The sequence below is a fragment of the Ciona intestinalis genome, chromosome 3 (assembly GCF_000224145.3).
Source record: "Ciona intestinalis chromosome 3, KH, whole genome shotgun sequence".
Classification (NCBI taxonomy): Eukaryota; Metazoa; Chordata; class Ascidiacea; order Phlebobranchia; family Cionidae; genus Ciona; species Ciona intestinalis.
The window spans coordinates 6,609,575-6,634,132 of record NC_020168.2 but is presented as its reverse complement, the minus strand read 5'-3'; the positions used below and the strand labels follow the sequence as shown (position 1 = coordinate 6,634,132).

At 37.3% G+C, this 24,558-nt stretch overlaps 4 protein-coding genes across 7 annotated transcripts in view; 3 read left to right on the top strand and 1 right to left on the bottom strand.

Annotated features, from left to right (window-relative positions):
- Window positions 1-682: 682 nt before the first annotated feature.
- On the top strand, window positions 683-5,879 carry LOC100179859. Of its 2 annotated transcripts, XM_026833618.1 has the most exons (4): window positions 683-2,637; window positions 2,701-2,804; window positions 2,863-3,271; window positions 3,314-5,879. In XM_026833618.1, the coding sequence occupies exons 2-4, from the start codon at window positions 2,709-2,711 to the stop codon at window positions 5,380-5,382; spliced, it is 2,574 nt and encodes an 857-aa protein (XP_026689419.1). In that variant the 5' UTR covers window positions 683-2,637; window positions 2,701-2,708; the 3' UTR covers window positions 5,383-5,879. The 2 variants fall into 2 exon arrangements, with proteins under 2 accessions (XP_026689419.1, XP_002122791.1); XM_002122755.4 differs by having other exon boundaries at window positions 2,863-5,875.
- On the bottom strand, window positions 5,711-8,388 carry LOC101243184 (solute carrier family 43 member 3-like). Its single transcript, XM_004225893.3, has one exon. It carries the CDS (start codon window positions 7,885-7,887, stop codon window positions 6,520-6,522), a length of 1,368 nt encoding a protein of 455 aa, XP_004225941.2. The 5' UTR covers window positions 7,888-8,388; the 3' UTR covers window positions 5,711-6,519.
- A 1,919-nt stretch (window positions 8,389-10,307) lies between these two features.
- LOC100182916 (organic cation transporter protein-like) lies at window positions 10,308-17,696 on the top strand. 3 transcript variants are annotated; one of them, XM_026833834.1, is made up of 11 exons: window positions 10,308-10,555; window positions 11,987-12,095; window positions 12,747-12,814; window positions 13,171-13,274; window positions 14,222-14,376; window positions 15,010-15,178; window positions 15,500-15,724; window positions 16,032-16,246; window positions 16,651-16,833; window positions 17,167-17,305; window positions 17,508-17,696. In XM_026833834.1, the coding sequence occupies exons 2-11, from the start codon at window positions 12,038-12,040 to the stop codon at window positions 17,617-17,619; spliced, it is 1,428 nt and encodes a 475-aa protein (XP_026689635.1). In that variant the 5' UTR covers window positions 10,308-10,555; window positions 11,987-12,037; the 3' UTR covers window positions 17,620-17,696. The 3 variants fall into 3 exon arrangements, with proteins under 3 accessions (XP_026689635.1, XP_026689634.1, XP_002119673.3); XM_026833833.1 differs by lacking the exon at window positions 10,308-10,555 and adding an exon at window positions 11,016-11,540 and having other exon boundaries at window positions 16,651-16,803; XM_002119637.4 differs by lacking the exon at window positions 10,308-10,555 and adding an exon at window positions 11,017-11,540.
- Window positions 17,697-17,873: 177 nt separating this feature from the next.
- The window catches only part of thbsbi (trhombospondin Bi), a 12,879-nt gene continuing 6,194 nt past the window's right edge, over window positions 17,874-24,558 (top strand). The window contains 11 exon segments of the mRNA NM_001128117.1: window positions 17,874-17,966; window positions 18,646-18,858; window positions 20,714-20,825; window positions 21,156-21,309; window positions 21,667-21,829; window positions 22,259-22,357; window positions 22,439-22,567; window positions 22,633-22,799; window positions 23,085-23,159; window positions 23,444-23,531; window positions 23,756-23,928. Of these exon segments, the coding sequence (NP_001121589.1) occupies window positions 17,885-17,966; window positions 18,646-18,858; window positions 20,714-20,825; window positions 21,156-21,309; window positions 21,667-21,829; window positions 22,259-22,357; window positions 22,439-22,567; window positions 22,633-22,799; window positions 23,085-23,159; window positions 23,444-23,531; window positions 23,756-23,928 (1,455 nt within the window). The 5' untranslated portion in view covers window positions 17,874-17,884.

Sequence of the window (24,558 nt, the reverse complement as noted above, 5' to 3'; positions counted from 1 at the left end):
AACATTGACGCCAAAAGTGATCATGGAAATTGTGAGATAATATTGGTTTGAAAATAAGACGATAAATGCACATATTTTGCAGCTGTTTTAATGAGGTCTGACTTCTTTGCATGGGAATTGCCAAGTTGATTTTGTTTAGTCGAGATCTTGGTACCACACAATGCTTAAAGGTCAACGTTATCAACTTATCATTGCATATTTGTTTTTCGTCGCAGTGTCTTTTTCTGATCTTCGTCTTACCTTTAGGCATCTGACACGTTTACCACACTCTTTCCATGTGCTGATACTTTCTTTTACCTCCTAACCTGCTTAAGCGGCGTTGATAAATAGGACTACTGAGAACAACACGAACTCTTTATATAGAATTACAACACGCGCTTCACGAAAGGAAACCGACCAGGTTGTAGGTGACACACATATGTATCCGGACATGCTGAAAAGGCTGGCAATCGCATAAAATTAACCAGTACTACACAGGAAGTCAATTGAACTGGTGCTCAACTTGCGGTTTGTAACATGGATGTTGGTGACTTAATGGGAGATCGTTTAGGCGCACACTTTTTCTATGTTTGACGTTAAAAGTGCTTATACATAAATACTTCTCCGTGTTAGCTCGCGCCGCAGAATCAGTAAACAATGCTCGCCATTGTATGTCGAAACAAAGACGTCTGCAGCTACTTTTGTTCAATTTTAAACGATGCCCATTCATTAACTCGCGTTTTTCTTTTTTGCAAAAAATGCCTGCAAAGATGATTTTGCAACGTTTGCAAAAAAATCGTGCACTGTTGACGCCAACCGGAAAACCTCGTTTTCTGAACGCAGGTCAATTGGTCACGCTTGGTTGCAGAAAACGTTTTTCTTTGTGGAATGTGGCGAGCAGCTTGCCTCGCCGCGCGATATTATTACTTTATACGGCACAAAAATCGTGGCGCTTGTTTGCCATGAGGCACAAGACGTGTTAACAGGATACTAGAAAACTTAGAAGTGTAAACTGACGTCAATGTTTAATTACCAGTGTTAGCCGATGTTGCAACAGTTAACAGATCTTGAGTCGTGACATTAGTGGCCAGGTGTAATCGTGTTTGTTTGTATAGGTCAATGGTGAACGTTTTCAACTTGCAAACTATTTTTACCAATTGTTGTTAAAAAATCGTGTTTTTTTATGATAAACAGTTAATTTATCTGGTTCGTAAACCAAAATAGGTTTGTACGCATATGTGCACACCTTCACGTAGCATAAAGATAAGCTTTCTGTAGTTACAGACGCTGAGACGCATAACACATAGCGGTGCGCACACCATAGGTTAAGAATCACTGGTGTAAAATGGTCTAAAAGCTGTTTTTAGCAGTGTTTAAAGCTGTAAATTTAGTTAATTTGTCAGGTTGGTAAACCAAAATAAGTTTGTTCGTATACGCCGTGGACATCTTCATGTACCGTAGGATACCGTAGTATGAGTCTCAAAGTCCATATATAACTCTTCTAAGACGCATACCATAGCGGTGCGCACACTAAAAATCTATTTCACGGGTGCCCTAAGCTGTGAATTTACGAAAGTATTGTGGGTGCACTATAATTTTAGGTTAACCGCACCCGTCTTACGATGATCCGACTCCGTGACTATAGGTCGGCAACTCGTCTTATCAGACGAACGAGCGGCATCAGGCACCCTGATTCAGGCTAGAGACAAAACATGAGGACAGCCGAGGATGAGAGCGGTCGTGTTGCAATGCTAACACGGAAATGGGAGGGCTTTATAGCATTTTCCCAGATCACAGAGCTTTTTATCACTTCCTAAATCACAGGAAGCGCGCAAACTGTGACGATTAGAACAGAATGGCAGACTGGCATAAAATGTTCTAGGTCACAGGAAACACAAAAGATGTGTTTGATGCTTAAGCATATAATAATATCCAATCTTTATGCATTAAGTTAAGTTTGGGTAAACTATGCATTGAATCTGTGCTCAAAACACAGTCAATCGGTGCAAAAGCAATACTAGATTTATTATTTCTTTACTTTATTGTGACGTAACAATAGTTGTTCTAGAAAAATTCGTTTGAATTTTTATAGATTTTGTCTGTGTCTATTTTTAAGTTAACATTACTAATAGGTTGTTACTGAGGTGTATGTATTGACAAGTACTCATTCAGGTTATCTAGATACCCGATATCGCATAGGGGAGTTCGCAGTTCCTAATAACATGTTTTATATCCTGTTTAGCATGCCTGCCTTTATGTAAGGATTCAAAAGTTAGTTTTTAGCTGTAGGAAACCGAAGTCTCTAGCCTCTAGTCTAGTTGATCGTGCATTAATATGTCATAGTATTCCGTTTTATCATACTTTGTGTAACAACGCCATTACTATGTATTATGTAAAATATACTTGGCGAAGACACAGCACCGTGTCACCGTATGTATACTGTATGCTGGTTAGCCTATTTGAGTTTGGATCTAGCCATAATGAACTGTATTATCTATTTAAAGTCATGACAGTGGTTTGAATCATAGCTAGAGTCCCCTGCGGCAGTAGTTCGGCCTTGCGCAGCGTATGATACGTGGTATACTTAGGTACGAATTAATTAATTGTTAAAGTAGGTCTAGGAGAGTGTTTGCGGTTTGATTCTTTAACAGCTTTGTCGTAAGTTGGACTTAACTTAGTTGTATTAATATATTATTGTTGTTAAAACATGTTTTGTTGCAGCTTACAAAATGGTTGAAAGTTATTCAGTAATGCCAACACATAACTTAGATTTCCCATTTAATGGTGGCCTTCAGCAGGATGCTGCCTCGCCCCCAATTTACCAGGTAGCAAACTACTTTTACGATTTTTACGGCAAGTTATAAAACTTTTATTGTTAAACAGGCCACACCAGTTGTACGAACGCCTTCTAACCAATCAGATCTTGGAGTTATTCGTTCAATTGATGACGACACAGTCCCCATTGTTGGTCAACTGCAGCAGAACTATTCGTTCACAGAGGAAAATTCTAGACCGGAACAAATTGTACTTTCAAGGCCAAATCATCATCACTTTCAGCCAATTTATTTAAACAGAAACGCAAATGCACACGAAGGAAACACTTCTGTGCGTTACATAACCAATCCGAACCAAGTGAATACTCGCGTGTGCTTAAATACGAATGTACAGTGCTCAAATACTGTGGGATACCAAATGAACAATAATGTACATAAGTTGAACACTCGTAATGTACACCAGTTGAACACTAATTTTAATGTACATTACGGGAACATTAATGTACAACAAATCAATAGAAATCACCAACAAGTGAATACCAATCAGCATCAAGTGAATTCAAATCACCAACAAGTGAATACTCTTCCACAAGAATGTAATGGTTTTCATCCTACCATTAACAATTACGCACAACAAACGTTTGTTTACTTGCCGGTTTTGGCCCCACAACACAACCAAGATTATTTGCAACATCAATTACAACTAGAACAAGTAAAACAACAACAAAAGTTGGGACCGCAACAATTCTATGACAAAATAGCCCCTGATATACATGGCCGAAGTTTTATACAACAGAAAGTAGTAAGAGAAACACCACGGCATCAATGGCAATTTATGGATGATCTAACAAAACTAGAAGCAATGAAGAGCAAATACCAATTGTTAAGAAAGGAACAAAACTTTGATTCAGAAACGACAAAAAGACAAGAATTTGTGCAATACCAATTACGACTAGAAATAGCAAAGCAACAAAAAAAGTTGGGACTGCAACCTTTCGATGAGAAAATGGTTCCTGATTTTCATGCCCGACGAATTGTAACACCACAAAAACAAAAGCAACAACCTTTAAATGATCTAACACAATTGAATGGAATACAGAACAAAAACAGAGTGTTAAGTTTGGAACCAAACTGTACAACAAAGCCTCCACCCTGCTACACACCGAATATAAAACCGCGAAGTAAGGCGCGTAAAGTTAGTGATGCACAGAAAAAGAAGTTTGGTAAAACCACGCCAAACCGAAACGATCCACAACAGAATCAAATGGAAGCGTCAAACCCGATGCCTATACAACAGAACGTAACTTTGCAATATCCAGTGCAACCACGCACGAAACAACAAGCAGAAAGACCAAAAACATCGGTAAACCACAATTTAGCCACGGTTAATAGGGAACAAAAACAGCAAAATCTAAATTCTTTGGTAAAGCGAATCCTTAATGACCGGCAGAGTATTTCAAAAGTATCGAAAAAACGTAAGAGAGATACAGATGTCTCATCTAACACTGTTGTTGCAACTAACGCACGAGTTCCGCCTGCGTATCCAGGAGAATACCACTGCCAGCCAAAAAATGAAGTGTCTAAACCCTTTGTCAACTTCGACGCTGTGAAGAAAAACAATCACGGAAACGATGCCTTTGGTTCTGATAGTTCAGATGAAAACGATTGCATCTCTGACATTAAAATAGTGTCTTATTGTTCATTGGCTGATTTACATGCTGGACAACCAGAGACAGATATTCCTTGCAGTTCTGCTGCATGCGTGCAAAAGAATTCAAAAAACAACACTGGGGAAATTGAGAAAAAAGACCCACATTGTCAACAAAAAGATGCAGTGAAGATCGTTCAATGTTCGGAGGAAGGAAGTTTGACTGTGAAAGAAAACTTGAATACAACTGTCGCGCCGGCAAGCAAGAGTGTACCGCTGCCGAAGTCCGAAGAGTCGGAAAACCAAAAAGTCGCAAATTCCGCCAAGCGAAATAGTGTGGCCAAATGTTCGGATAGAAAAAACATTTTTGAACAAATTCTTTATGATCTCTATGCTGATCACGTGTCTCCTGTGACGCCTAACATGGATACTACCTTGTCGGTATCTGAAAATCACTTTTTTTCTTGTGACGTAACGAAACCTTCAGCGGCGAAGAATAAAGTAGCTGATGACGTCATCAAGGCCAATATCAATGACACCACACAAAGTTCAGAAGAAACTTCAAATTGTGACGACACCGAACGCGGGAAGAAAAATGCTTTGGATGACGTCACCATCAAACATTCCAATGATGTCACAACCAAGCATTGTGATGACATTAGCATAAAAAAGTCGCAGAATAATGCAAAAGCCATTTCCAGTGATAACATACCAATACCTTCGGGAATAGAATCGAAACCTTCGGTTGCAGAAGCTTCCACAATCACTAAAGATTCAGATCAAAAGTCACCCTTACCCGCTAAGCGAAGAGTCCGCGCTCGATTGACGACCAGATCAAAGTCGCGCCCGCCGCGTTTTAACGCCGTCATCGATTATCTTAAAAAGAAAGAAAAACTCAAAAAACCGTTGTCGCGTCATAATATGCGCAATTGTTACGTCATACTAAAAAGACTTCCCAACTCTGCATTAATTCGCGGTTGACAAACAATCGACTTTATTTGTTGTTCTAACTTTCTTGTTTTTTGCTAAGTTTCGTTCTTCAATTATTTAAACTGCCATTCAAGTATTTGTGAAATACTGTCGCGTAATAATGAGCATTATGACGTACAACCAAACTGTGAACTCTTAACCTTGGTTCTTCGACTCCTTCCATCACGAGCATTTCTTAACTCCTGATAACAACTTGCCTGCTTTCTGCCTTGATAACATGCGTCTCTATAAACAGATCCTCTAGTTAAAAGTTCACTTTTTTACCAAGCTGTTTACTTACGCTACGCTTGGTAGCAAAAACAGCAGAGTACATTTTTTACTCGAGCACTCCTACTGTATATTCTACGTTCAAGTCTTAATTATTTTCACGATTTTTTGTATATTTTCTCGCCATCCGTATTGTGACGGTACTTTTTTACTTTATGTAATGCGTTCAGGTTCGATTATCGCTTAAGTACACTTGACTCTATAGAAAGTTGTAACTGCAACTATTTACATGGTGTTAAAATTGAAACTGCCTGTAATATATTTTCAACATTTTAGTTTTAAAAGTGTCTATACGGTCTGTGGGGTAAAACGGAACACCTTTAGAACATAATATCCAATTATCTTGATCGTGTTTTAAACAATTAACAACAGTCCATGGCAGTCGTGAGAATACGCTTTTATAACTCTTGTAGCGTTTTTTTGCTTACGAGAAATAGAATAAAAAGATATCCCATCTCCTCCACCCTACTACACATTAAAGATTAATTTATCATTGTCTAGGTTTTAGCTTTTGAATTTTCCGAATCGTTTAAAAGCGAGTGACTCATGAAACCCTACTATACTAATAATAATATAGGGTATAGTAGGATGAAAAAAGATAGAACACATTTTCGTTCTATTTGCTTGCCCCATTTGGTAGTAAACAAAGAACATTCAATGAATTATAAAACCGTATCCTCACGACTTTCATAAACCGTTGTTTACTGTTTGAAACACGATCAGAATGAATATTATGTACTGAAGGTGTCCCGTCTTAAACATTGGCGTGACGACGCACCACTAGCACAAATTTTTTATTTGCAACAAATTGTGATTGCTACTCAAACGTGTAAAAATCAAATTGCATAAAACCATAACAAATTAGGCGGCGCGGCTTTTAACGAAAATAAGCACCGAATGGACGACGGTGACCGATACCATGGCGATCATGACGTAATTAGTTACGATAAATTTCGGATCATACGGATTAGCAAGGCTAAATATTCCGTATGTACTAAAGCCAAAAACCCCGGCCAGTGCCATACTTATACCATACAGTTTGCCTAAATGTCGAGACGGAAAAGCCGTGGCGATAAACGAACTTATACTTGAATACAAAAATGAACGAGTTAGGATAAACAATATAAAAGTACCAATAGTGTTGTGTAAGGCTGTAGCTATTGAGAAGCCAACAGCTAGCAACGTCGTGCTAAACGTAGACGCGAACAGCCCTCTCCATTTTGATTTGGCAACACTTTTCCCACGGTTGAGGTTATATGACGTCACAGTGTCAGTTATGATGCCATTAATAGGACCAACGAACAATCCGAGGCAAAGTAAAATTCCAAATATGTTAGTTAAGTTACTGATATTTCCAACAGGCTCAAATGCTTGCAACCAATCTACGAAACTTCCGAGAAAGAAAATAACCCTAAGATGCAACAACAGTGTGTAAATTAAACTCGTCCAAAAGATTGGGGTAAGAAGACATTTCAGGAGACTTTTATTTTGTTCATCTGGTTCGTCCATGTCACCAATGACATCATTATCTTGAGTTTTGGGCGTTTTCGAGCAACTTATAGCTTTTAGCTCGTAAATCCCGAATTTAACGTCTGTGTCCTTCATCGGGTATTGGAAAGAATCTCTGGGCATGAGGGTGTATGTTTTTACCCATGGGAACACGCTGCACGCGGCGTATATGGATAAAATAACACACAGAGATGTGCCGGAATCGTAAGCTAGCTTCACTATCAAAAAGAAAAGAGTCCCAGAATCGAAGGAACCGTTTACGAGGGTTATCACTGTCGCTCTACCGCCACCTGCCGGATTTCCCAACTGTAGATTCGATATCAGTAGGTGGAGACCTCCGATAGCGAGAGAAATGGCCCCTGGGAATAACAGGTTTGGTGTTTCTGGAGTTGATGCAGCTAGAAAAATCACACCAAGAGTTAGAAACATGGTTGCTATTGAGCGAAACAGCCATGTACCGAACCTATCGAAGATATATCCGCCAAACGGGGCTACCATAACCATGACTGATGTTGCTGACGTAAATACCAAATTCAACATTTCTTTGCTTTCTGTACACGTCATCAGTGACGTCACGTTTGTCACGTTAGGACAGAGGTGAGAAAAATATCCGTTTTGGATCAGGACATATTCGAACGTCGGCCACCCGTATATTGCACCACTAAAAAACAAGTTTTCGGCACACGCGAATGCGATACTAATATAATGCATTAACTGCATTGTAAACTCCAGGAATCTTGTAGATATAATTGGGAAACGCCACAGACACAGAACAGTCTGTTATTTTTTCCTCTAGTTACTAACCGTATGCCTGTATATAAAGGAAAATCTTAACATAGGTCTGTTGCAGTCACGCTTTTAGCTGATATACTTTTATTTAAGTATTTACCTGCAGCGTATGTATAACGACTGTCGTTTTGTTTTAAGATGTTCATTTTGTTGTATTATTAACCTGGTCTTCGCTACTGTATTCAAAGAGATGAATAAATTATGTTTATGATACTGATGCCTTAAATCTATGTTTATACAAGGGATTTAAAAACCTTGCAAAAACGCTTTTCAAATACACAATTACACCATATTTGCTTTCAATAACATACCATCAGCATATACTCGATGCTATATAGCGCTAGTTTTAGCCGTGTTGTTCTGTTACGTCACATCCGATGCGTATGTTATCATAGCGCACGTCTGGAAAATTGATTCAGACATTACCGATAACAATATAGTAGGGTGGGGGAAGATGGGACACTTTGTCATAAGAAACTTTTTTTTAATTTTCTTTTTACGGACCCCCATGTAATGATAATCAGGAAAATAAGGTTACAGAATTATTCGATAGTATTATCACGACTTTATAAAACGCCCGTCAAAGCTGATTATTGTTTTTAAATATTAAAAATATATGTAAAATAGAAACAGTATACTTCGAAGAGGTAAAAAATGCGAAATAGTAAGGTGCCATTTTTTACTGCTTACTAAATCATAGTAAAGCCAATAAAACTTTTTTTGCGTGTGCGAACGATTAAACTAATTTCATAGCTTTATAAAACAACCTTGAATATTTCGTACAGTTTGATTTTGTCTCATAAAACTAGTTTTAGTTTTGTAAAAAACACTGAGATATAAGCATGAAGAAAATAGGCAGGGGTCAATATGACTTTAATTTGAGATAAAAACAACAACAAAATATGTTTAACGTTATATATGTGCAGTTTACGTGGCAAAGAAACTAGCACAGCCTGTTAAACTCGGTAGGTTAACTACAAGTTGCAGAATACTGCTAATGTAAATATATTTCTATTTAGAGTCCCATCTTCCCCCACATTGTAGTTTTGTATGTTTTCATTGTCAAACTTTGAAAGATTTGCTTTTAATTTAGTAATTTATACCTCAGGGGGTTTTCAACTATAAGATACTGATATAATAAAAAGACAATATTTTGAAAATATATTCGAAATTTGGTTATTTGCACTTGGTGATAAATTTATAAGAAGGGGCTTGTACCAAAAACAGAGTAGTAATAGCCAATTTGTAGCAAAAATAAAAACTTTATCAACAGTTTTTATCAATTTTCTGTTATTACAAGTTCATATACATTTGTAGGATACAATATTTATCCATTAATGTTCGAACAATACCCATTGTTGTTGAAACAATACCAATTGTTATGCAATAATATAATGTATAGGTAACATGTTAAAACTATAGCAGCAAGGCAAGAAAAAGAATGTTTAGACTTAATTTTTAGAGCGTACAGTATTATTTCGTGTTATTTACGTATATTCCTATTTATAAATACATTTAATAATCAAAATTAACAATGATTTTAAACTGTCCCATCTTATCCTGTGTGTTTTCGAATTTGTAAAATTTCACCTGTTGGGCGGATCGCTAAATAACTCCTCGTGTGTTTTATTATATTTTATCAACTTGTTGTCGATTTATAAAGGAATGATAGTACTAATTCGTGGTATTACTCAAAAACCGTCATCTATTATGATTTTAAAAATATTTGGCAATGTGTGCTTAAGTGTCCCATCTTCCCCATTGTACTATATGTTACGTTTTCGATTTATTTTCGGTGTGTACCATGTTATATGATCTATGCTATATTCGATTGACCAATGCCCTATTAAAGTAGGCCACGAATGACGTATAGTATAGGGTGGGGAAAGAAGGGATACCTTGTCGTTTTATTCTCACGACTGCTATATATAGACAGTTGTTGATTGCTTGAAACGTGTCCGTCCCGTCTTTCTCCAGCCTATATATGTAAGACAAGCACCCAAGCGACCTCTATGCCTAAATATTTTAACGATGTAAAACCTTAAACAATGACGATTCTATATAAACAATGCGTCTACTTTTGACAAATATTTCAAGATTAATTGTCTATTAACTATATACCCTTGATGCAATATACCGACTAGATTTTAATTTTCAACTTTACTGGGACATTTTATGGGCCGCAATAATAGAGATTCTCTCAACGGCTCATCAGGTATGATGGATACCGACTTAGCCGTTAAAAGATTGTTTACATTATGCCTATTAACATAATATAGATTCTGACTTTAAATGAAAAAGACATTGAATATAAGCATGTCCCATAGTTTTCTAAACCTCAATAATATAAATTCTATCTAGAAACCTGAATGTAGGTATATTGCCCCAACACCCACTGTTATCTAATTTTAGACCCAAGGCAGTTTATAAACCAATGCTGAAAAGTCCGTTAATTATTTAAGCCATCTGTGACGTTGTACCCGTTTCGAGCTGTTCTGCTACTTAGAAAATGGGCAACAACGATTCAATGCAATCATACCAAAGATACAAAAATAAGAAGTATGACGCCACTATTATACGTTTAGGACACGAGATGTAGGTAAGCTGCTGCTTATCATTGTCATTGCTTTAAGAAGTGGCTAAATGCAACTATATAAATACGTAAAAGACTTTAAATATATCAGGGTGGGGGAAGTTGGGACAACTTTTCATTCTATTTTCTTGTCCCATCTGCTAGTAAACAAAGAATATTCAAAAAATTATAAAACCGTATTCTTACGACTCCCATGTAGATCGTTGTTAAAATAAAAGATATTATGTGCCAAAGGTGTTCCTTCTCCCCCCACCATACTATAAATCGTCACGAATAAACGTTTGGTTCGATGATGGTTGCAATTACCTGGGTTAACACGGTTTTATTTGACACCGTGACTCGGGTTGTTAACGTTACGGTGTTTGTATCACATTGACGTTCACATGGATAAATAAAAAAACGTAGATAAATAAAAACTGAACAAATTAAGATATAGTCGTGTGGGATAAAATCGTACAAACAAAGAATATTTATAAAAACATATAACTGCATTCTTTCGACTGTAAAAGAGCGTTGTTTGTTGTTAAAACACGATTGGAGAATATGGATTTTAGGTGGAAACCATTTTCTATCTTAGCCCACAGTATTATATGTAGATTTTACATACAAACGGTTCACTTTTGTACAAAGCGAATCACTTTATAATCACGAGCTGCGTAATTAAAACTTGATAAGTATCGAAGACAACCCACCCTAAAAAATGCTCCATGTGCAACCATGCACGACAACGCTTATAAAAGACGGCGCATCTATTGTGGGAGAGTCTGTAAGTGTTTGGTATGTATCTGTAAGCTCATAGCGGCAAGCGGCGCTAGTAACAATGGTCAAAAACGAAAAATCAAGCGTTGCCCAGGAAAAGCTTGGGTATTACCAAAAAAGACTTCTTATTTTGTTAATGCTATCATCTGTACCCAATTGCTTTGCTTCACTGCAATTTCTAATTATTCAGTTTACCCCTGATCACCATTGTGACGTCAGAGGCTTAGGTGACGTAAGTAAACTATTTATTTAGTCAGAATTTTGAACATTTTTTGAAATATTTAGAAATTTCAACGTCATGATTTGTCGTACTCATCTTTTACCAAAATGGCGCTTATTTTTAATGGAATGGACATACAGGTTGCACAACTTTTTAAGTTTTCTCGGCAGTTAATAAACTAATGTGGTTTTGAAATGGTTGTTTTTATACTTCTGAAAACATTGACGTATCCTTTATTTTGTTCGATCACGATAACGTATATATAAACTAAACACAAAGCGGAACAGACGGAACTTAGTTGTAACGACAGTCGTTAAAACACGATATGGATATAAAAGGTTTAAATGTAGTGTATTTAAAATTGTGGCCGTAAAAGTAACCATAAAACAGTATTTATATCAACTCAAACGTACAGAGTATACACCATGAGTGAATATTTAACCTCCTGTTTAATATAGTCCAACGTCACATCAAAGGAAACAAACTTGAATGCTTCAATCCCGTTCGTGATGGAAAACGAGGTGATGGTTCGTAGCTCCTGCCTCATGTTCAATAGCTCGGCTCCAGGTAATATATGCGTGGAATATAGTAGGGTGGAGGACACCTCTTTATTTTTCTTTTCCCACCCTACTATACATAGTATACTGTGGGGTATCGTTGACAACTAAACCCTATATCTCTTGGTCGTATTTTGAGCAATTAACAACGCTCTTTTAGAGTCACGACGATACGGTTATGTATTTCTGAAAATATTTTTGGTTTAATACCAAATAAGAAAAGATTTCTCATTTTACTTCACCCTACTGTGTTTTCTATATTGAGTATGGCGAATGGTTAAGAGGACCTGGTGTATAGAACGTTGGTATATGCCAGAGTTTGCCATGTCCCCAACGTAATAGTAATATGATAAATGGCGATCCCTGCATGGTAGCCAGTGTACGGCATGGATAGGAAACTTAATAATTGTTGCAATTTCCTTGGACGTAACAAGGTCCGCACATAAAAAAACGGCACCCGCTTGAAACTGGTGCATCTGCGGAAGCAGTGGTTTAACACTCAATTCGCAAATATATAACAAGAGGGCTGCAACCATTGTACCATTTTACAGTCAACATACGTTACAATGAACAGTTTACAGTCAGTAATGAACACATAATGGGCCCTTATTTTTAAACTTGCTTTAAATAATTCCAATGTAGAAATATGTTACCCTTATAGGAACAAACAACACGGTGCAATGCGAAGCTTATCAATACGAGGGAATTGAAACATCTATTATAACAGAGGTACTACATATGTATGTGTGCCGTTATTATATAACTTGACAGTGAGCATGAGATGTATGAATACACCATGTGTATCTGGTGCATAGAAGACACCCATGTTATAACTCGACAATGCATTGCCGCATGATAGACGACGTTGGGCTACACTATGCTTTTTTTGGTATATAACTTTATATATGTATATATAAAATAACATGTACATTGTGCAATAATGTATATATAGTAGGGTAGGGGAAGATGGGACACCTTTTCAATCTATTTTCTTTTCCAATTTGGTAGTAAACAAATTTAGTTATTATGTGTCAAGGGTGTCCAATCTTCCCCCACCCTACTATACCTAACGCAATGTTTTTCAGTTTAATTTGGTATGCGGTAAAAAATGGAAGCAACCGATGCTGCTAACAAGCTATTTCGTTGGAAAGCTTTTCGGAGGCTTAACGGGTGGAATTCTATCTGATAGGTATATCTGTATGGTCTATTTAATCATATACAGTATAGGATGGGGGAAGATGGGGCACTTTTTAACTCTATTTTCTCGTCCCAATTGGTAGTAAACAAAGAAGATTCAAAAAAATATGAAACTATGTCCTCACGACTTCCATAGACCGTTGTTAATTGTTTAAAAGACGATCAGGATATTTGGGTATTACGTGCTGAAGGTGTCCCACCTTACCCCACCCTACTATACTATTAGTTCCAACCCAGAGGTCACTAATGGGTTGGCCAAATTATCAGCCACACAGAAAGGCACATCTATAAGCCCTTGTTAGATCGATTGTAGTTTTTCTGCTGAATGAGGATAAATAAGTTACATTCATTTATTAGCTTGGTCATGTCATATTCGGTATATATATTAGGTATAGAGCTATGATAGTTTATGTATTTAAGCGTCTCCAGTCTGTGGTAAAAGGCGCTTAACTGGAAAAGGGTCATTTTGAATGTTTTGCTGATACTATAGTAGGGTGGGCTAAATAAAATGGGACGTGTTTTCATTCTTCTTTTTTATTTTATTTGGCAGTAAACCATAATATTTAATTCCAATTTACAGTGATAATTAAATATAGAACACACGTTTATGCCTGTAGAATCAACGCGAAAAAACACAGTTTAAAAACGCCACATTACTCGTTAAATTATCTGCAGTTAATGGCAATTAGAGCTAACATACCATACTTGGCATATTTGCTGTGGGAGTAGGGTTGGGGAAGATGGGACCCCTTTTCATTCTATTTTCTTGACCCATTTGGTAGTAAACAAAAAAAAACATTTAAAGAATTACTAAACCTTAATCTCACGACTTTCACAGACCGTTGTTAATTGTTTAAAACACAATCGGGATATTTGGACATTATGCGCTAAAGGTTTCCCGTCTTTCCCCACCCTACTATGTTTACTAATAATTTTCAGATTTGGACGCAGGCCAATCTTTCTTATATTCACTCTTTGGCATTTCTTGTCCGCCATATTCTTAAGCTTCACCACCAACATTTACACATACGCTTTCATGTTGTTTATCAGCGGCTGTGGAACTCTGGTGAACTTCGTAGCTGCGATACTCATAGGTAAGTGGCTTTATCCACAACATAATCACCCACAAAGTAACATACTTGGTAACTCTTAAGCTGGCACGAGGTGTTAGACCCGTGTTATAACGACTGTCGTTTTCCGGACACGCGAAGATAAAGTAAGTTACACTCTTCTTGTTTTTATTGGGTACGCACAGCAATTAAAATTCTGTAGTTCGTGCCCATTTATCTATAGTACCCTTTCTTGCTATATTCTGCTTAATTTTATGGGAACGACGCTTTTGAAACTTAATATTAATAAGTTTAATATAGAACGATGTTAGGTTTCATTTTTTAAATCAGAGTTTTTGTCGATGGCTTAAAATGGAGGCTCATCTTTTCGTCCAACCCAGTAGTCACTTATGAGTTGTTTAAATTGTCAGTTATATAGAAAAACCGTCATCCAAAAAGTTTAAAGTTACTTATGCGATAAAATGAGCAGGGAAGAGGTATATGAAACAGAACACCCGTGTCATAACGACTTTCTTGCCCCGCCACGCGAGGATACTTGAGTTATACACGTGGTAACTCGTAAGTGGGCACGAGGTGCAAAAAAACGAACACCTTTGTTATAACGACCATTGTTTCGCCACGCGAGGATAAAGAAGTTGCATTCATTGCTACCAACAGGTTACGAAACGATTTCAAGCGAGCGACGAACTCTGGTATATTCTGCGGTGGAGATGGGTTATGGCATCGGTTATATGATTCTACCGCTTATAGGATTCTATTTCAGGCATTGGCGTTGGTACTTAAGGTTTACAGGTCTCTTAGGAATTGTCTACATTCCTTACTATTGGTAAGTGCGGCTGTTTAATGGCACGAGTGTTAAGTGAATACGAATATTCCCTTGCGGGATTATATACGATAATGTATTAGGTTATTTTATTAATGTAGATTGAGTAATACAAGTGATCAACGTTTCCACTAAGTTAATTCCTTTCCCAAAATATACAAAAAATATAAATAAAACGCATTAATAGCAATATTTTTAAAGGTATATAGAAAATGGTCACAAATTCTTAACTTTTGACGTCATAGCTCAATAAATAACATATAACATCGCATGTGACGTCACGAGCTTAAATGTATGGTGACGTCACATGCATGTTTCCACCAGGTACATTGACGAATCCATATATTGGTTGGTTGGGACGGGTAAGCCAGAACGAGCGCAAAAGATACGAAATAAAATCGCTGTGACAAACGGGGAAGCGATAAGGGATCGTGATGTCAAAGATCATGACGCAGCAGAGTTTGAAGGATTGAATATATGGACGTCAATACGGGAAATGACGAAACATTGGACTCTTCTTTATCGTTTGTTCATTTTCCAGTTTGCCTGGTACGTACTGTGTGACGTCAGTTTTATTTATTGAATTATGTGTAATGAAGCGTATTTGTCTTTGCGGGACGGGAACGACAGCCTTATTTTTGTATAGCTCACAATTAGGCCAACTCAAGGCTATCACTGTTAAAGTTTATTGTTCAAAAACACACACGCTTACAATGGTAGCAGCATTGAGCATCCAACTTGTATCATCTGGTTACGATGCGAGCGCTATAAGCTCTGTTCCATCGCGCCTATAGGTTGTCTAGAATCGCTGAAAAGCATCGCGCTTTTGTTTACTAAATCCTATTATTTTTCCCAGGTTCGTTTGCAGTATGACGTATTACACGATCGCGTTGAACACGAACAGTCTAAGCGGTGATCGGTTCCTTAACATGCTATACGCCGGAATAACAGAAGTTGTGTCAGCCATTCTTTACTACATATGGTCAGAGGCATGGGGGCGCAGGAGAGCTTATGTTGGAACGATGATCATAACAGCTGTATCTGTTGCTTCGGCACCGTTGTTTGTACTATGTGAGTTGGAATAAGTTATGGTTTTAAATCTGGGCACATCGTAACCTGCTAAGCCACATACCTGGTAACTCGTAAACGACCGCAAGGTGTACGTGAAACCGATCACCCGTGGTATAACGACTGCCGTTGTTCCGCCATCCGAGGTTAAGTAAGTTACATTTACCCACAAAGCAACATAGCTGGTAACTCGTAAACGTGCACAATGGGTGTAAAATAGAACACACGTGATATAACGACCGTCGTTGACCCGCCGTGTGATAATAAATAAGTTACATAGGTGGTATCTCGTAAACGGTCACGAGGTGTATGAAACAGGACACCCGTGTTATAACGACTGTCATTGCTCTCCACGCGAGAATCAATACATTATGCATTCATTTTATATCACTTTACCATTTTTACAGGGAGCCCCACTTTGGTTACCATCACCACAATGTTCAGTAAGTTGGCCGTGTCGTTATGCTACAACATAATATATGGTTACACTGGAGAGGTTTTCCCAACCGCAACTCGACAGACCGTGCTTGGAATATCTGCATCGTCTGCAAGGATCGGAAGTATGATATCACCTTATATAATATACGCAAGTGAGTGGTTGAATAATCATCTCTTTGTGCCAGAATTTAAAGTTTGAACCTAAATCTCAAATTCTGACATGGAACCTGTTTATGTAAGCTGTATACAGTAGGGTTGAGGAAGGTGGGACACCTTTTTATTCTTTTTTGTCGTCCAATTTGGAAGTAAAAAAAGAATATTCAAAGAATAATAAATCCGTATCCTCACGACTCCTGTATAGATCGTTGTTCATTGTTTTAAATACGATCTTCCCCTACCCTACTAAATGTGTATTCGTGTGGTTTAATACTGCAGAATTATGTACAATATTTTAGTTCACCAACCTCAAAGATCCCAATGTTTAGGTAATACCACCAGCACGTTCGCCCCATGCATTGCAACCGCTGCCCTCAATCTGATATCTGCATTACTTGCGCTCTTGCTCCCCACCACGCGGAACAAAGCCCTGCCCTCCACCGTACACGAGGCGTTGCTGTTGAAAAGGTATTTGTTGTGATAATAACATATCGTCCATGTTTTCTCTTTTACGGTCACTTCTGGTAAACAAAGAACATTTACAGAGTTATAAAACCGTATCACTTTATTGGACGTAGTTCATTGTTAAAACACGTTTGGAAATATGGAATATTACTAGCTAAAGGTATCCATGTTACTCCACTAAAAGTAACAATATTCTGTATTACAGCGAATGTACCTTGTCCTGTTGTAGCGGTGGCAAAGATAAAAACGAAAAGCCGTTAGATGTCGATAAAGAGCATAAGATTGGAGTTTCAACCGAAAGCCAAACCATGTTGTGACGTCATAATACAAATTATTGTCGTGTCGCGACACCGCCTTGATGTGGGATGTAAATAAAGTAGACAAAGAAGTACAAGAAGTGTAAACAATACGATGATATTATGTTGCGCCCGACACGACACAGTGTAAAACAAACGGGGTGGTATAATTCGCACCACAGTCAGTTGTCTGCACCCTTTTATTCTTAGCACCATGCCTCTTTATAAACTGAAACCTCAAGCCAAGTAGCAACTTTGTGTGGTTGAGTGAAGCACATAAACTGAGATGACTGCTGTTAGATATTTAGTGGCGATCTTGTCGTTTTCGGTATGCTGTAGTTCTGCGGGTAGTGAACGTATATCTAAAGGTAAGTTGTAATGTTGTTTGTAAGCTTTAGTATAGTAGGGTGGGGAAAGATGGGACACTATTTTATTTTCTGATTATACATTTGGTAGTAAACAAAGAACATTCAAAACAATTAAAAACCGTATCCTCACGACTCCCATAGATCGTTGTTAATTGTTTAAAACACGGTCAGGATATTTGGATATATTGTGCTAAAAATGTCCCATCTTCCCCACAGTACTTTATATAAAAAAGGTACTAAACTACTAAAAGGGTTTCTCTAATGTGAAAAAAACGGGAATGCGTAGAAAGTTTCTGTTTTGTGGCCGAACTCTTTCTTGATTGAGCGGTGCCGTGGTTCAATGATTGAACCCGACCCGCAACCAGGCAGTAGTAGGTTCGAATCCTAATGCTGCCATTGTGTGCGCATATGTCCTTCGATAGGACACTTAACGATAATTGCTCCAACTCAGCGGTAACGAGTTAGCACATGTGTACTTATTTACCACAGTTGACCAACTAGAGGCAACCTCGATAAACACTACGCCATAGCGCGGTATATGTGTAACTTATTTATCCTCGCGTGGTGTGGCGGTCATTAACATGAGTGTCGTATTTCATACAGAACATTCTGCTTGCGAGTTTCTGCAAATGTTACTATACCCGTTAATAAGTTCCACATATACAACTATTATTTGCAGAGATCGATTTAATGAAGGTATCCCGAGCACGTCACTTCCGTAAGAACTCTGACGATTTAAACCTCGCGCTTACGGAATCGGGCAGTGTTTCCGTATTAACAAATCTAAGAATTCCACCGAAAGAGGCATCACTGGTCATAGAGGTCCTAGCTGGCAGTGATGACCAGTTTATAAAATATTTGGAACTCAACGTGGACGGCCACAAGGGAAAAGGTATACCTTTATAATATGTGCAACATGACGCCGGTTATTGTGTGGTCATCTGTGCATTATGGTGCTCACTATATTGTATTCTTTTTCTTTATACGGTCATGAGTGAAGAAGAGTGTTACTTAGCAAATTATTTCGAAATTTTAGGCGAAATTTATCCCCGAAATTTGCTATTTAATCCCCGAAATTTGCTAATCTTTACAGTTGGGGTAAAGGGTTTGGGCTAATAGTAAACACCGCTGAGTTTTCTCGCGGATTTTTTCTGTATTGTATAACTGGCCGATTGTTGTGTTCAAAGTTTAGTGAGAGCACTGACCAAAAAAAAGAAAGTTGGCACATCTTTGGGAGTTTCCCAATAGGGTATTTTTAAACATTTATATTAAAACGGCTAGTTTAACTTGTGAATCTTCGCGTTTGTATAAGATATGACGTACGTCATGGCCTACTCAATACACGGCCTAGGAATACACCGAAACTGCTGAGAAAATAAGAGGCCTATTGACGCGAATAATGCCCATTATAATACATTGTTACGTCACGGTTTTATGAATGGATTTCCTTCATTTTAAATGCAGTTTGCAGTTGTTGGTAGGTTCAATACCAGTTTTAGGTTGTTTTAACTTACAGTTTATCACAGAACGTGTCGCAGGGATATTTTCTTGTTTAGTTAAAATCATACCAGACATATAAAGCAGCGCAAAAGGTTTATTAGTATATAAATATCAGTTTATTAAGCATAAAGAGAGACGAGCAATCAGATTCAGTTTACCAACACAGAAAACCTACGTTTTGATCATATTTAATTTAGTAGACAGGCATTTGGCAAGTTTTATAATGCAGCACACCTTTATAATTTTATTTAGATTAAATTCTAAGCCACCAGAATTATTAAGCAAGCTATTTAAGCATGGCCAATAGGTGTTCCGTAGTTGGATAAAAATATTTGGATAAGGGTATATCTGTGCATGTTATGATCATGAAGAAGTGGCAAGAAGATCTTCAGGAAGGAAGACTAGTCAAATTTAAACAGCGACAAAGGTCTAAAGTTAGACACAACATTTAAATACGAAGGGAGGCTATCGTGAGTTTGTTTGTATTATACAGTCTTAATTTATGATGTGCTGTTTGACTCATTTTTTGACCTCGAGGAAGAGCCTCTGTCCAGCTTTAACAAAAAAACCTCAAGTAGAAAATGAGTTATGAGCAACAGGACAGATCAAGGCATAAGCACCTTGAGACAAAAGGCTAATGCTTGTGTTTATCCAATATCCTATATTGTTTTTAAGGACCGGTTTTAAAAGTCCACAACGGACATATCAATTAACTTACTTGTTGTTACTGCGGTGTTGTTTTGCTAGATATGCATAGGCCATAGGCTGTCTTAAAAAACTTCTGTTTTAAGCCAAATACTATTTTCACTGAGCGACTGAACCAAACTAAACTGTCGGTAAAACTTACTTGTATGCCGCACGTGGTTAAAAGTAACTCCTATCTGTTCAGTCATGCTTAAACATTTATAAAAAATATAAGATGTTGATAAAATAACCCGAAAAATTAGGTAATTTAACCGGGAATGGTAAATAAACTGTTATTTTATGCAAAAACTACAGCCAGACCATAGAGATACTAATATATAACACATATATTAGTATCTCTGTGAGCCAGACAGCAAAATCCATTCGTAAAACCGTGACGTAACAATGTATTATAATGGGCATTATTCGCGTCAATAGGCCTCTTATTTTCTGAGCAGTTTCGGTGTATTCCTAGGCCGTGTATTGAGTAGGCCATGCGTACGTACATGCGTTGGCTTATAACCCTAATGTATTTACTTTACTTATACGTTTTTAATTTACAGTTTCAATCAAATACAAATCCCATGATGATCGTGAAAACGTGGTAACCTTCCGTAATGTGTGGATATCCGACAACCAGTTTCATACCTTGGTATTTCACTTCGTTCAAGTGGAGTAAGTTATTGGTTAAAATTAATTAAGTTGAACGTGGAAATATGTATGTGCCAGTTTATTTGTTTGCTTGTACAATGCTTATTTTAATTTCTAAAAACTGTATTTCCTACTTGCAATACTGTAGGTCTCTTATTACTTGTGTCTTGTCTAAGTTTTTAATTTTAGCATGTCCGGCCGCATGTTACAGAGTGGTTGGTGCAACTGCTTTCCATACGTGGTAACTCCTGTATAAAACAGAACACGCGTGGTATAAAAATTATTGTTGCCCACAATTCAAAAATATTTGATATAATACAGGAATTTAAAATAATACCAAATTCTTTTACACAGAGGTCAGAGATGGGAAGTAACTTTATTAGTCGATTGCATGGAGTTCGGCAACCATGATATTACCCCATGGTTGTCTACTACACTACCATCACATGTCAACTCAACCACTAAATCTGTCGTTAAAATGAGTCGGAGATACAGAGGGAGTGTGAAGGTAATGAGAAACTTCAATTTCTTTATATTTTTTAGACCTGTCTATAGTAGCGTTATATGTTTTGTCTGTCATAGTTATGGTAATAACTTTTATTTGTAATGTTTTGTTGTGGCTGCAGTAAAAGAACTTTATTTATTTCTTTGATTATGGCTAAACATATTTACATTTATTTGGAAGAAATAAGTGTGGTCACTACACCTAACAGACAAACAACGAGCTATTTATATTTAATTTTAATTTATATATATCTTAGTTAAACTTCGAATGAAAAAGGGCGTGCATAATTACACAACCTGTAATAAAAGTAATTCGAATAAAAATAAAACATTAATGAAAAATATCTCTTTATCCTCACAGTCATTCATGCAGCGTGCTCTCCTTATATCTGATCTAGACCTTTCATTTGTCCGTCGTAATTATATCGGTGTGTGCTCACAATCTGATGGTCCTGAGCCTGCTGATCCAAATATTCTTATCAACAATTTCCAACCTGTATCTGAACTCATTGTCCAATTATCAGGTACTATATCATATTATATGGTAGGGTGGAAGTGAACAAGACACCTTTAGCACATTTTATCCAAATATCCTGATCACATTTTAAACAATTAACGACAGTCAATGTGAGTCGTAAAGATACGGTTTTACAATTCTTTAAATGTTCTTTGTTTACTAAAAATGTGACAAGAAAATGGAATGAAAAGGTGTCCCATCTTTTCACCATCCTACGATACATAAATAAAAAAAGATCCTTAAATTATAGATCAGTTTCAATTTAAACAGCTCATATATGGACAACAATAGTTTGTATTAACTCTGGACTAAATTCAAGGATTTGTTGGCATGTCTCATCATAGGACCTTACCAAAAAAAATTGTTTACGTTTTTGTTATTTTTTTTGTTACCTTTTTTCTTAATATATATAAAAATTTTGTTATGTTTTATCCAGATTTGACTTCAGTATTACAAGACATCCATCATGAAATGAAGGAACAAATATTGGAAGCAAGAGCTTTAAGAACAACAATACAGCAATGCACATTGTGCAGTAAGTAGTAAAATTCACTTTGCCATTTGCCAGTATTCGATGCAGTAAAATTTACTGAACCTTCTTTCTATTACATCATAGAATCAAGTGATGACATCATAGAAGTTGAGCCAGTTGTGAATTGTTCCAGCCAACCTTGTCATCCAGGTGTTGAATGTATGGACACCCCTGATGGGTTTCAATGTGGAGAATGCCCTATAGGGTTCCATGGTTCGTTGGACTGTATGTTGTTTCTACGTCACTGCCATAGTTACCATCTAACATTCTGTTGCTAGGTAACGGAAGTTTATGCGAGGACATTGATGAGTGCTTGAACGACCCCTGTTCACCTTTGACCTCGTGTCAAAATACGGCCGGGAGTTTTAATTGTTCCCCATGTCCGAGTGGGTATGATGAAACAATGGAAGATGTCATCGTGGGCGGGACCATTGTTACAAGACAGGTTTGGTTGTCTTTCTAGCTTGGCAGTGAGCATGAGGTGTATGAACACATGTGTTCACAATGTAATAATTTTTTATACATTTACATTTTTAAACTTTAAAATTGATGGTGCAACAAAAAATGGATTAGGAAACACTGCTGTTGTACTAAACTTGATCTATATACGTATCCGGTATCGCACTGATAACATGGGGTATCCCACTATATATATCCCGCATTAGAAAGAACATATAGATATATATATCTTCCACACATATATATTAACATGATATACTTCCCCACACAGATGTGTAGCGATTACAACGAGTGTAAAGTTAACAACGGAGGTTGCGTCAAATATTCTGTTTGTCATAATTTACCTGTAAGTAGAATAACGTTATTATGACATCACAAACTTTTAACTCGACAGTAAGCATGAGGTGTTGTATGTGATTTGTTATAACTTTGAAAGAGATCGTCTGCATATCTATAAACTTTGGACAAGACACTTAACTGCAACCCTGGTGATGTCTCGCCATATGGCAACAAAATGTTAAGATTACAAAACAAATAATTTTCAGATCTTCTTTAACACTTATAATACACCTGGCGGCAACAATATATTATACATGTAACTTATTGTTGTCTTTATTATGACATCACAAGGGAGCATCAAGATGCGGAAGATGCATCGAAGGTTTTACGGGAAACCAAACAATCGGTTGTACGAAGATACGCCATTGTAGTGATGGAGGTGAGTATTATGATGTCATAGAGTAAAGTGCTGAACAAAATGCTATAAGATTGTGTAGGCAGATGATATCATTTTAGCAAAATGTTCATCTAATAGATTACAAATCGTTGGACCTCAAATGTTTAAAACACGATCAAGATATTTGAATATTATGTGCTAAAGATGTCCCATCTTCTTTCACCCTATTATATATACATTATTAAAATCATCATTTTCCATTTCAGGTGTGAACCCGTGCGATATAAACGCTGATTGCACTATAATAAACAAAAGGGAAAAGTACGGGTGTGAGTGTAGAGTAGGATACGCTGGTAATGGATTCGTTTGCGGCAATGATACTGACCACGATGGATTCCCTGATATTCGAATGCCTTGTCATCATAAACACTGTAGACAAGTAAGTAGGGGTAAAGCATGTAACTCGACAATGATCATGCACCATGCGTATCTTGTGTATAAGAAGACACTTATGGTCAGTGGGGATTTTAGGGTGTCGGGACCCCCGTTTTAAACCAAAAAAAAAATTAAGTAAAAAAATTTAGGTGTATGAATACACTGTGTGTGTCTGGTGTATAAGAAGACACTCATGTTATAACTCGACAGTGAGCATGGGGTGTATGAATACACCATGAGTGTCTGGTGTATAAGAAGACACTCATGTTATAACTCGACAGTGAGCATGGGGTGTATGAATACACCATGAGTGTCTGGTGTATAAGAAGACACTCATGTTATAACTCGACAGTGAGCATGGGGTGTATGAATACACCATGAGTGTCTGGTGTATAAGAAGACACTCATGTTATAACTCGACAGTGAGCATGGGGTGTATGAATACACCATGAGTGTCTGGTGTATAAGAAGACACTCATGTTATAACTCGACAGTGAGCATGGGGTTCACAACACACACACTAACCAACCCCCTTTACCCACCAGGATAATTGCCCAGATGTCCCCAACAGTGGTCAGGAGGATTCTGACAACGATGGTGTTGGAGACGCTTGTGATGATGATGCAGATAACGA